This window comes from Thalassophryne amazonica, chromosome 15, assembly GCF_902500255.1.
Source record: "Thalassophryne amazonica chromosome 15, fThaAma1.1, whole genome shotgun sequence".
NCBI lineage: Eukaryota > Metazoa > Chordata > Actinopteri > Batrachoidiformes > Batrachoididae > Thalassophryne > Thalassophryne amazonica.
The window spans coordinates 13,333,872-13,347,053 of NC_047117.1; the positions used below are offsets into that span (position 1 = coordinate 13,333,872).

At 40.0% G+C, this 13,182-nt stretch overlaps 1 protein-coding gene across 4 annotated transcripts in view; it reads left to right on the plus strand.

Moving 5' to 3' along the window:
* The window catches only part of LOC117525740 (proto-oncogene vav-like), a 52,335-nt gene extending 46,018 nt beyond the window's left edge, over positions 1-6,317 (plus strand). For 2 of the 4 annotated variants that reach the window (XM_034187675.1, XM_034187677.1), the window contains exons 24-29: positions 1,133-1,164; positions 1,453-1,563; positions 3,994-4,081; positions 4,277-4,406; positions 4,510-4,661; positions 4,748-6,317. In XM_034187675.1, the coding sequence (XP_034043566.1) occupies positions 1,133-1,164; positions 1,453-1,563; positions 3,994-4,081; positions 4,277-4,406; positions 4,510-4,661; positions 4,748-4,801 (567 nt within the window). In that variant the 3' untranslated portion in view covers positions 4,802-6,317. The remainder of the gene's footprint in view (positions 1-1,132; positions 1,165-1,452; positions 1,564-3,993; positions 4,082-4,276; positions 4,407-4,509; positions 4,662-4,747) is intronic. The other 2 variants (XM_034187674.1, XM_034187673.1) reach the window with 1 other exon arrangement.
* The last annotated feature ends 6,865 nt before the right edge of the window (positions 6,318-13,182 follow it).

The following is a 13,182-nucleotide window of genomic DNA, read 5'->3' on the forward strand; positions in this document are numbered from 1 at the left end:
AACAGGGAGCCGAATTCCTTCACCAAGGCCATAGATCCTTCAGGGGGAAGAGCAGGGCATTTGGCCTTCAGGAGCCGATAAGGCTGCCATGTTGATGTTAGGCGGAGAGATACACAATTCCATTTACTGCACCTCTGACTGTCTAGAGTCCAAATTTATGAAGAATATTCTCCGGTCCTCAGCAGCATATCCCTTTGCAGTGCAGCAATATGCTCCAAGATGGTATCCATTTTGCATTTGAGTTGAAGAGTTAACGCAGTCTGAGATTACACTGCCTTGCCCAACTCATTAATCATGACGGACAGATGAGGGGATGAGATTCTGGTAGCAGCCATCTTGCTAATATTCCTGTAGGTCAGGGCAGCGCACAAACCAATCAGCGCCAAACCTCCCACCATAAAAGTGAATAGAAATAAATCCTCAATGTCTTCCACAGAGAGTGGAGCCAAGCACAACATGCGCCATTTTTCCCAGACGTCGAGATCATAGCCCGCTGTGTAGGTTCCATCAGGGCACGCAGGGTCCCTCAGCCCTAATTTCCTTGTCGAAAAAAAACGGTGTCAATAGCATTGAGAGACCAGCTGATCAATTCCATAGTTAATCCAAATCTTAATTTAAAGAATTCACGGTCTGGTGAAGCTGGGACTTTAAAGGTCGGAGCAGAGATACAGAACAGAAAAGGAGGAGAGGAGAGGGGAGGAATGTGACCGCCCTTGTCGGAATCCCAAGCTGTAATAAAATGTAAAGAGAGCAGCAGAATCACACCACGTCGTGTGCGCGTACTTCTGCATTCTACCCTTATTATCCTCAGAATTCTGAAACAGCCCCTCTAACAGCTTGTTAGGGTTCCAACAATAGTGCAGAAAATTCTGGCAATGGGAAAACTGACTAACATGACCTAATCAGGCCTGCTTTTTCTGTGTCAATACTTTTATTTTTCACATAAAATGATTTTCTTTTACAAAACCAAAATTTGGTGTTCAGAAAGTATTTTTCCAAAATGTGTTTTTGAAATGGGGACCGTTAAGGGATGGGGGTATGTCTCACAATTAGTGCCATGTTATATTTGGGCCAATATGGTAATCAGGCTGCTGCAAAGGTTTGACCTTTTTTTGATCCCTCTTTCTGTCAGAGGCCGACACCTGACCTGTCCGGCTTCCACTGGTAAGTACCACTTGAAACTACTCTAAATTATTCTCATCAAACCACCTCAAAAAACTTTCTGTTTCCTGTATGCCACTGCAGTGCATGATCAGGAATGTTGCAGAGCTGATACAAAAAACCCTCCTTCCTGCTCAAGCCACAAAAACAGAACCAGATACAAACTAATATCAGTATTTTATGCACTGTCACGACATTTATATGCCCATCTGAAACTGACTTTTTTTTCATGAAGCTCACGATCATGTTTGAGATAAAAGTCTAACCTCTGAATTCTTGGTGCGCTTTAAGGTTTGCAGGAAACATGGACCGCAATGCTGCTAAAACCCTTCTAATGCCCCGATCTGATGGAACCTTCCTCGTGCGGCAGAAAGACGGAGGAGAATTTGCCATCAGTGTCAAGTGAGTTTTTAAATTTATCAGATGAGGCATAATTTAATAACCAGAGAGCATCACTTGCAGACGCAGTCAGTCAGTTAATATACTACATCTATTCCTGCATTTAAGGCCTGCAACACAGTGCAAAAAAAAAAAAGTTAGGACAGGGGAAATTTATTGTGAATTAAGGATTAAATCATCACTTTTACAGCCTGTTTTCTTGAGACAATTCAGGGGATGGATGCAGCATTGATTACAAACACGTGCTTTTTGACGTAAAATCATCATTTAATTACACTATGTAACACAGTTTTTGTTCCTGGCTCCTAAGTGTTATATTTCAACTGCTTATGTCTAAAGTTTATGGAAAAATGACTACATTCAGCACAAACTTTGATTTGATTTATTTATTTATTTAGTTTTTACGTTCTAGAAAGTTCTAAAAGTTTCTTGAAATTTCTAGATAATTCTGGAAACTTCTAGAAAATTCTGGACAGTTCTAGCAGTTCAAGAATATTCTTGATTCACCTTCAGTAGTGAAGGTGAATCGAGAATATTCTTGAAAACAGAAAAATTTCAAAATATCATTGTCCTGATCACAGAAGCAAAGTTTCTGTGGAATAACAGCTATTTTCTATTTATTTAAGGCATAACAGGTTAGGAAAACACACTGTGTACCCAGGAACAAAACAAAAATAAAAATTTGTTACATAGTGTTATATATAGCAATACTAGCCCTAAATTGCCCCAGTCCCATTTTTTCTTTTTTTCTTTTTTTTTTTTGGAATGTGTGGCCTGAAAAACAAGAATGTGAAATATAAAATAGCGTAGACATCAGGTGACAGCCACAATCAGATTTTTGCAGGGCTCAAGCATTGGTCCATTTCCTGTTGTATTTTTCAGTGTATATGAAAGAGAAGATGTGCACTTAGGCCCCAGAAAAGGCTAAATTGGAGCATTATTAACAGTTTGGTTGCAATTTCTCAATTTTTTTCTAAGAATAAGCTATCAGTATATGCTCCATGGCGATGCAAAATGTTAAGCCCAGCTTCCCTGCAGTTGTTATAGCAAAAGGAAACACGCCTAAGTAGGGTGTGTTCATTTTTCAAATGCAGAAATGGGCCAACGCCGTGTCAATGTTAGCGAAGATGATCTCATTAGCGATGGTCTTCTTTGCACCACATGTTCACATGATAACGCCGTCAAGTCTGAGAGCATATGCTGGTGCTGCGCATTACCGCATCCCCAACACCGTGGAACCGCCCCGGCAACTACCCAGGCAGACAACTGGTCCATTCGCAACCTCTCTAAAATAATCACCTATCTGCTGAAGCCAGGTGAAACATGGATGTCCCCTTGGCCTTCTCTAGACACTGAGATCCTCAGCACTCACCTGTGTGCTGGATCATGCACAGAGAAACGAGCCACATGGCCAAAATGTTGTAGCTGACGTTCCCTCACAATGTAAGTGGTACTCCTCATCTTAGTCTATCTCAGTAACAGCCCGTTTGATACAAAGTCATTCCATCTGTACACAAGGATCCTTCGAAAACACTTAGTACCAAAGACATCCAGTTGTTGCCTTAGGTCACTGGTTAGTGTAATTTACCAACAAGTCTGTACTGTGACCATAGTCAGCGGTTGAATCTAACTGTAGTTTCAGCTCGAGCCCTGCACGGAACTAATTTCTTTGTTCCGTTACTGCCCGCTCCCGCTGAATTTTGGACCGTTCCCGCCCGCACCTGTGGTGTGTGTGTTACACTCCCGCCCATTCCCACAATGTGCCTGTCCAGTCCCGCTCACTCCCGCAAAACGCTGAGACGTTTTGCCCACACAATAATAGAGATGCATTCAGTTTGTCTCTCCTCTCGTCCTGCGGGAGAAAACATGTCAGTTAGGCTAATAATAAAGAGATTCATGGGGTGTTTTTTTTTCTCGATTTCCTGACCTGTATGTCTTTCAATGCACTGATCAGGAATAGTGTTACTATTTGGTTATTTTCATTTAGTTTAAAGAGAGTTTCATGTTTGTGCCATATATGGACATGCAGTGTTGCTACGGTAACATGCTGCACTGTGTCTCTCTGTATGTGTACCTATTCACTCCTGTTATGTCGTTCTAAAGATGTTCTGTTTAAGCAGAAAGTAGTGTGTGGACACTGCATACTTTACACTATTCTCCTTTGTTGACTCAGTCATCCTGTCACTTCCATTTCCACAGTTTTTTTTTTTTTTTTTTTAGCCGCCCACTCTCACTGCAGCGAAGTTCTGACTGCCCGCTCCAGCCAGATTTGCGTTGGGTCCCATGGGACCCAATCCCATATGCAGCCCTCTAGTTTCAGCACACTTTGAATTTACTTCTGTCACAAATTCAAACTCTGAACTTTCCCAACAGTGATACAGGTATCAAAGTGTTTAAGTGTTTTAGTCAAACTTCCTCTCTGTTCTCTCTCAGGTTCAACATGGACATCAGACACATTAAGATCACTTCTTTCGAAGGCCTGTTCCGCATCAATGACAAAAAAGCATTCAAGGGTTTAGTCGTAAGTTTGCTGTCACCTATTGGATCACAGTGTCATAACAATGGCCAGAGGAATAACACTTTCTTCTTGCAGTTTTGATAGGAATCAGAGTTCCCCTTTATCTTGTTCTTTACACTGTGGATTTATGATGTCTGTTTGCCACATTCAACATCTCAAACATCATCATCTGTATCCGTCTGTTCGGTTCTCTGCTAGGAGATGATTCAGTTTTATCAGGAGAACTCTTTAAAGGAGTGTTTCAAAGAAGTGGACACCATGCTGCATACACCGTATAAACAACCAGAGCACAGTGGCTCCTCTAACAGCACGCCAAATACCACACCAGGTACAACGCCATCACTTATCAGGTCAAATCACCTCATTAGGTGACCGCATGGAGTGCAAACCTGCAGACGTGTTGGGTTTTTGTGCTGCAATCTGTGTGACAGGAGGCAGCATGCGGAGTTTTGGCGTAGCAAGAGCCAGATATGATTTCTCAGCCAGGGATCGCTCGGAGCTGTCGCTGCGGGAAGGAGACACCATCAAAATCCTCTCCAAGAAGGGTCAGAGCGGCTGGTGGAAGGGAGAAGTGTACGGCCGGGTGAGACACTGGCACACACACATACAAAGCCACTTCATATGTTTAGAAACATCCCTGTGTCACGTTCACTGTTCCTGTGCTTACAGGTGGGATTATTTCCAGCCAACTATGTGGAAGAGGAATCCTCAGATTACTGCTGACATGGATGGACAGGATGCGCGGACATTCGTCCAAGTCCGGTTAGCATTAGTTGCAATAAAACCAAATGAACCAGTATGGATGTGTGCAGGTGAACATAGAGATATTTGTAATGTAATAACTAGCACTGTGAATAAATGTTTATCCAGCTAACTGGAGGAGATTGTGCTTCAAGTATGTACAGCTAGAGGGCGCTCAGAGTTCATTCTCACACGATTAAAATCAGCTTCAGACTTGAAACTCTGGCAGGCAAATGGAGGTACGAGACTGGTACCCATAGCCGACATGGCTGCAGGTATGAGACTCATCAGTAGCTGAAGTGGCTACAGGTGTAAGACTCATATCCCGAGCCAACAAGGCTACAGGTGCAAGACTCTTATACTCTAATGAACGTGTGCACAGATAAGGCTTCAAAACGGATGTGGTTACAGGTACGAGACTTGTATCCCCAGCTGACGTGGCTACTGGTACCAGACAGGTGCCAGACCCATGCAATCACAGGTACTGGACTTGTATACCAGACATGTGGACACAGGTAAGAGACGTTCCTGCACAGTGGCACTTTCTGAAGGGCTATGATAGAACCCAGTAGGGCAAAGGGTATTGCAGTATTGTTAATTTATGAACATTTATTAGGATTATGCAGCGTGAGCGATCTGAAACTGCTATCTGGTGGTGCACTGACATGAAAGTTGTGTAGGAATGATGTTTTCCAGTGTGTCAGTTTATAACAGTCATTGTTACACTGACATGGCACCTTGAACTGATAATGGGCCATACTTAAAACCATGGTTAGCCTTGGCATAGGTGGTTACATCAACAATTGCTAATGGTTACCAGAAAGCTTTAATCCCGCGTAAACACATCATGAGCATGTTACCAATAGATGCTAAACATTTGCAATTTGTGGCAGGCGCTAAACCAGATGTTTTCAGTGATAGAACTTTGGAACATTCTGTCACACAGTAAATGATGTTTACTGTAAATTCATCAAAGTGTTTCAAAAATTGTCACACAAACATTTTAAGTTCCCCCCCCCCAAAAAAATATTTTTTTGCTGTTAATTTAAACATTTGGAAATATTATACAAAAATGCTTTGTTTGCCTTCATTTCTGAACAAATTTGCACCTATGTAGTTAAAATAAGGGGTGCCAAAAATCTAACAAATACCGTAACTTAAAGCATATCCACCTACAAATTAAAAATGTGTACGCGTTTACCACAAAACGTACACATGCACTTTAACTGCAGCATTGACACATTTTACAGAGCCAAATTTGCAGAAAATTCTGCAGAAATATAAAGTGAAAGAAACATCAGACTTTCCTGTGTTGGACAAAAGCTGAGCGCTTGAAATGCTGCTCTTCAAAACTGTGCAGCTGTATCTGCCACTAGGTGGCAGCATAGGATTACCTGAGAGACAAGCTCGGAATGAAAGTATCAATGATTTGATTGATTATACTCAGATACAACAAAGTGCTGTCTGTGTATTTTCACCGTGACACTCACACTCGTGCTGAATTCTTGTGCATGCTCATGTTTGTTGTGTTCACAAATCAACTCCGCACAGAAAGGACCTGTGGGGGATCTTTTTGCTGTTATCCAACAGTGCAAACTGCTAATCCACCGTGCCGCTCACAGGCAGAGTAATGTTAGATTTTATTCCCAGCCTTCAATAAATCATGAAAGTTTCTCATCACTAATTAAAATGTATCTGAAAAACTGGTAAGTTTTTTGCTCATTTAGTTGTCTTGATTTGACAGCTTTATTATCATAGCCAAGTGGCCTCTGTGTGTGTGTGTGTGTGTGTGTGTGTGTGTGTGCGCTTGCATATGGCTTTGATCATGGAGAAACTGGGGAGAACTAACGTTTGCCGTTTGGTATGCTTATGTATTTTGCAAAAATGGAAAGTTGATAGGACTAATATTTTTGGGTAAATTAGCGATATTAGCTAACAACACATGACACGAGAGATGTTGTGCTGCAATGGACCATTGAAGTTGGGGGTTTTGCGGTTTTAAATGTTATTTTGGTTCATGTTAGTTTAAGTGTTGTTTATGTAATTGATTTATTGTTTTTGTGGTTCAGTTGGTTTTAGTCAGTTTAGTTAAGTGTCATGTTGCCATTACCATGAGTGAGAAGTGTACTGCATTTGATGTCTTCCACCACTGTCTCTGTTGGTGTGTAAAAATAAAAGCACCTGCTTGCGGCAGAATGCAGAAAAGTCAAAAGGATCTGTGTGCATGCATGCAACTTCAATCATGGACAAACTGGGGAGAGCTGACATTTGCCTTTTGGTATGATTATGTAGTTTGGGTCAAGGGCAAACGCCACCAAAACAGAATGTTGATAGGACTAATATTTTTGGAGAAACTACAGATATTAGCTAACAACACTGAACAATGGACGTTGATAATTACATTCTAGTCTCGCACTCCATTCCAGCAGGGGGCAGCAAATCATCTATATATTAAAAGTGTGCGTGCATGATTTTATTAAATTCAATGTAAGTACATAATATAATTGTAAACATGTTAAAAATACATGGATGACACAAGAAAGTGAAAACACTTATTTCCACTGTGGTCAATTTAAAAATCAAATGACAAAAAATAAGTAATAATGAAATAAAATAATACTGATAATAATGTCTGTATGTAATGAATACTGTCTGTATTTAAAACCAATCTTTAAAACTACTTTTATTCACTGACTTAACAGAGCATGAGACTTCGCTCTGTTTTAGTTGTTTTTAGTTGTTCACTGCTGTTTTTATTGTATGGTTGTTTTTTTATGGCCCCCATATACAGCACTTTGTTTTAGCTGTGGCTGTTTAAGTGCTTTATAAATAAAGTTAATAATAATAATAGTGTGTATATGATAACAAGAACCTAAACAATTTCTAAATACATTAAGACAGTAAATTAACATTAAACAATTCTATAATTAACAAGAAATAAAAAGGGTGAGTTCTAAAAACTGTTGAGGTCTAAGGTTCTAAAAACGCTCTGTACTCACACTCCAATTTACCATAGAAACTTTGCACAATTTATTACCACCCTTGAAAAATATCAGCTACATATTTTATAAACACTACCCAGTCTAGAGCCCATGGATCCCCACGGGCAACACACTAGTGTTTTTTTTTTTTTTTTGTTTATTTCTCAACTTAAGTTTCTCATCACTAATCAAAATATATTGAATGAAACTGTAAATTTCTGATCATTTAGTTTTGATTTGTCCATATTTTACCAAAGGGTTGTTGATTATTACGTCATCGACTGACTGTTAACCATCATCTCCTAATTTACTGTTATTATTTCAGGCCAACTGGACGAACCATTATGGGCTGACTGAGTTCGGCTGTGAAAAAAACTAAAAACCTGAAGGAGACAAAAGGAATAATACAAAGCATGACCAGGAGTATTGGTGTTCATGATGATGTAGTGCTTATGACACATGAATGTACAGTAAACGCAGCAGCACACTGCAATGCTACAAAACATAGAGCATTATTTTTAATCATTTACATTTTGCCAGGATATTCAATATCAACGTCTTTATTCATTTTTAAATTTGCACACAAGGCTGATACATTGATTTACAACAATGGTGTATGTACAGACTTTAGAGCATTACATTGTTGTAACTCCGACTCAGCTTAAAGCTGTCTGACATGATGTAAGACTTCATGTCACTTCTCCAGCTATTACTACCCCCTGCAAACCACTTTTTAAGTCATTTCTTTCGCACAGGACAATTACTATTTATTATTACTATTTACTTGAGTACCTCATTCATTTTCTTTCACCAAAACATCAAATCTAGGCTTGCATCTCAGATGTACTTTCTGGCAAATTGAAGCTGAACTTTCAGGTCTTTTTTTTAATCCTCCTCTATACCATGAAGCTGTAGAATACACAATGCAAAACATGCACTATGTGCAATTTCTCCAATCACAGACAAAGCAGAATATAATTCCTGGGTTGTCTTGGTGGCTTTCCTCACTCTTCTTGCACAGTCACTCATTTTTTTGAGAACTATCTACTCCACACAGATTTACCACAGAGTACCATATTATTTGTATTTTTTTCATAAATGATGTAAAGTCCAAGACATACAGTAGTGTTCAGAATAATAGTAGTGCTATGTGACTAAAAAGATTAATCCAGGTTTTGAGTATATTTCTTATTGTTACATGGGAAACACGGTACCAGTAGATTCAGTAGATTCTCACAAATCCAACAAGACCAAACATTCATGATATGCACACTGTTAAGGCTATGAAATTGGGCTATTAGTAAAAAAAAAAGTAGAAAAGGGGGTGTTCACAATAGTAGCATCTGTTGTTGACACTACAAACTCAAAACTATTATGTTTAAACTGCTTTTTTAGCAATCCTGTGACTCACTAAGCTAGTATTTAGTTGTATAACCACAGTTTTTCATGATTTCTTCACATCTGTGAGGCATTAATTTTGTTGGTTTGGAACCAAGATTTTGCTTGTTTACTAGTGTGCTTGGGGTCATTGTCTTGTTGAAACACCCATTTCAAGGGCATGTCCTCTTCAGCATAAGGCAACATGACCTCTTCAAGTATTTTGACATATCCAAACTGATCCATGATACCTGATATGCGATATATAGGCCCAACACCATAGTAGGAGAAACATGCCCATATCATGATGCTTGCACCACCATGCTTCACTGTCTTCACTGTGAACTGTGGCTTGAATTCAGAGTTTGGGGGTCATCTCACAAACTGTCTGCGGCCCTTGGACCCAAAAAGAACAATTTTACTCTCATCAGTCCACAAAATATTCCTCCATTTCTCTTTAGGCCAGTTGATGTGTTCTTTGGCAAATTGTAACCTCTTCTGCACGTCTTTTATTTAACAGAGGGACTTTGCGGGGGATTCTTGCAAATAAATTAGCCTCACACAGGCATCTTCTAACTGTCACAGCACTTACAGGTAACTCCAGACTGTCTTTGATCATCTTGGAGCTGATCAATGGGTGAGCCTTTGCCATTCTGGTTATTCTTCTATCCATTTTGATGGTTGTTTTATTTTCTTTGCGATCTGTCTGTGTTTGTTACAAACCTCAGAATTAGTGCATTATTCAACATTAAAAGATATATGTTATATTTTAACTTTGTACAAATGACAGAATTGACATTAATGGAGTTATTCTATCAGTATTCACACAAAACCGTAAGTCAGGATGCCTTTATTTTTCAAGACCTCCGCCTGACTGGAGCATTGTGATTGGTAGAGAGCTGGCTTTGTGGCTGCTCTCAGGGTGCTGCAGTGCTGTAGCTTTGGAGCTTCCAGAAGGGGGCATTATGTTCAAACACAGAAGTGCTGACTCGTTGTTTGGGTCTTTTGCTGCTTTTTATGCTTCCAAAAGCGATCGTGGTGTCAAAACTCAAATTCAGCTTGTTAACAGTTGCAAATGTACCAGAGACAATACTAATTTATCGGTTATCTGTAACTTCCGATACATTTTTGGGTGGTTCATCGGTTTATCTTTATCAAAGATAACTAGTTATCTGATTATCTGTTATCGAAGTTAATTTTTTGGTTATCTGTGCCCACCACTGCCTGTAACTTGATAACTAAACATAATAGATGATGTAGACTTCATCTTTTTTTAAACCTCATTAACTCAACCAACATTTTGCTTTGCTTTTATATCAAAATTGGAGGAATTTCAATGTTTGTCACCTGTACAAAATGAAATTGGCCTGTCTTTATTTATGCTGCTTTTACCAAGTAACATTCAGTCACTGTCAATTATATTTTTTGGAATCTTTATGATCTGCCAAATAATGTGGTATACTTTTCAATGCAATTGGAGAATTTTTCGAACTGTGACCTCTACCTGGCTACAGCTACCACCCTGTGCTGGCCATCATATGTATACATCTAATATATAGGGTGGGCCAATAAAATGTTACTTTTTTAATTTGTACAATTAGAGTGTGTACTACAACAACCCACAGACCATTAAGGCCCTGAAGACCAACATCCGTCAGGAAATTCAGAGAATCCCTCTTGAGATGTGTGGCAATGTCATCACAAACTTCAATGTGCGTGTTGCAGCTGTGGAAAACATACACACGATCAGTCTCATATATTAGATCATATACGAGGTCTGTCAAAGTAACGGTCCTTTTTTTTTTTTTCAAAAACTATATGGATTTCATTCATATGTTTTTACATCAGACATGCTTGAACCCTCGTGTGCATGCGTGAGTTTTTCCACGCCTGTCGGTGACGTCATTCGCCTTGAGCACTCCTTGTGGGAGGAGTCGTCCAGCCTCTCGTCGAAATTCCTTTGTCTGAGAAGTTGCTGAGAGACTGGCGCTTTGTTTGATCAAAATTTTTTCTAAACCTGTGAGACACATCGAGTGGACACGGTTCGAAAAATTAAGCTGGTTTTCGGTGAAAATTTTAACGGCTGATGAGAGATTTTGAGGTGATACTGTCGCTTTAAGGAGTTCCCACGGAGCGGAACGTCACGCAGCACTCCCAGGCGCCGTCGTCAGCCTGTTTCAAGCTGAAAACCTCCACATTTCAGGCTCTATTGATCCAGGACATCGTGAAAGAACAGAGAAGTTTCAGAAGAAGTCGGTTTCAGCATTTTATCCGGATATTCCACTGTTAAAGGAGATTTTTTTAGTGAAAGACGTGCGGACGGATTGCAGTGTCGGCTCGCAGCTGCCGCAATGCTCCGCCACAGGATAAACACCTCTGTTGGAAGCCTTAAGGACAAGTTGGAACATGCCCAACTGTTAAACAATTTCTCATATACTCCCTCCACTGAAAGCCATCAAAAGCCGCCTGGATTTTACAAATGATTATCAACACGGAGGTGTTTTTCCTGTGCCGCCGCACCGCGCCAGCTGCGTCCCGACGCGCGGACCCGTCCGCACGTCTTTCATTAAAAAAATCTCCTTTAACAGTGGAATATCCGGATAAAATGCTGAAACCGACTTCTTCTGAAACTTCTCTGTTCTCTCACGACAGCCTGGATCAATACAGCCTGAAATGTGGAGGTTTTCAGCTTGAAACAGGCTGACGACGGCGCCTGGGAGCGCTGCGCGACGTCCCGCTCCGTGGGAAGTCCTTAAAGCGACAGTATCACCTCACGAGGGTTCAAGCATGTCTGACGTAAAAACATGAATGAAATCCATATGGTTTTTGAAAAAAATAAAAAGGACCGTTACTTTATTGACAGACCTCGTATATCATATATCTCATTTATTAGATCGCGACCTGCTCATTGGTGCCCTTATTTTCGCAGTTCATGTGGTACTCAGGTCAGGTAGCAAACATCACACTTTACTTACTACGTAGTAGCGGCTGGCTATGATGCACTTTAATTACAATCCGAACAACCAGCACACACCGTGTGTTGGTTAAAGCGTGCAGTTTTTTTCAAGTAAAATGTACCTGGTGTGAACGACATGCCAGAGCATTGCAGTGATATGACATGCTACCACCTTTTTAATCATGATTCACTTGAGTCTCATGAATGTCACAAATTGCTCTATGAAAATTAATGATGACAACATACACACAATGCAACTTACTACACCTTAACTCAAGTGACATGGCTAAAGTTCTTCTATTACTGGTGCGCAGAACGGATAACTCAGCTAGTCATAAAAAATTTTTCTGTTGACCATGGTACACCGAGGCTGGATTGTAAGTGCTACTGAAAATCTGTTTGACTCATGGAGTAAATGTACTTTTTAATCCAATGCATTTCTCAATGCTATTCTTTATTTTCATGATTTTGCCAGTATAATGCATTTACATATTACCGACAGAAAAAAAAAGTCACAGCAGTTGCAGAATCCCTGCCTTCTGTGGTGGCAGACTGTAGGTGACAATGTGAGGTGTGGTCATTTTTCAATGCCAACAACACAAACAATAATTTATCTAATTGAAAGATGCAACAGAGTTTTAGTCTTCTGCACAGTATCATATTAATATAGGAAATCCTGGCTCTGATAGCAGGTAAAAAAGTTAACACTTTGTGAAGTTATAGATTATTTCCCTCCTGTAATATCACACAAATTATTCAAGTTCACCTGTTCGAAACCAAGTGATTCTCTGCACTGAAATACTCCATCTTTTCCTGTCCGTCTTACTCCTCATTAAACATAAAACAACCACTATGTTCTTTGTTCAGTCCCCCTGCAACTGAAACCATGCTCGAGACTCCAGAGTAAACATAAGTGGACAAAATCAGCTCTCCATCTTCTTGTAGGTACATAAAAATCCATTTTACTTCCAAAATATCAAAACAAAAGATTTACATAACAACCACCCCCCCGTTTGGCGGAAAATACAAAAGTCTGTGTATTCCATTTA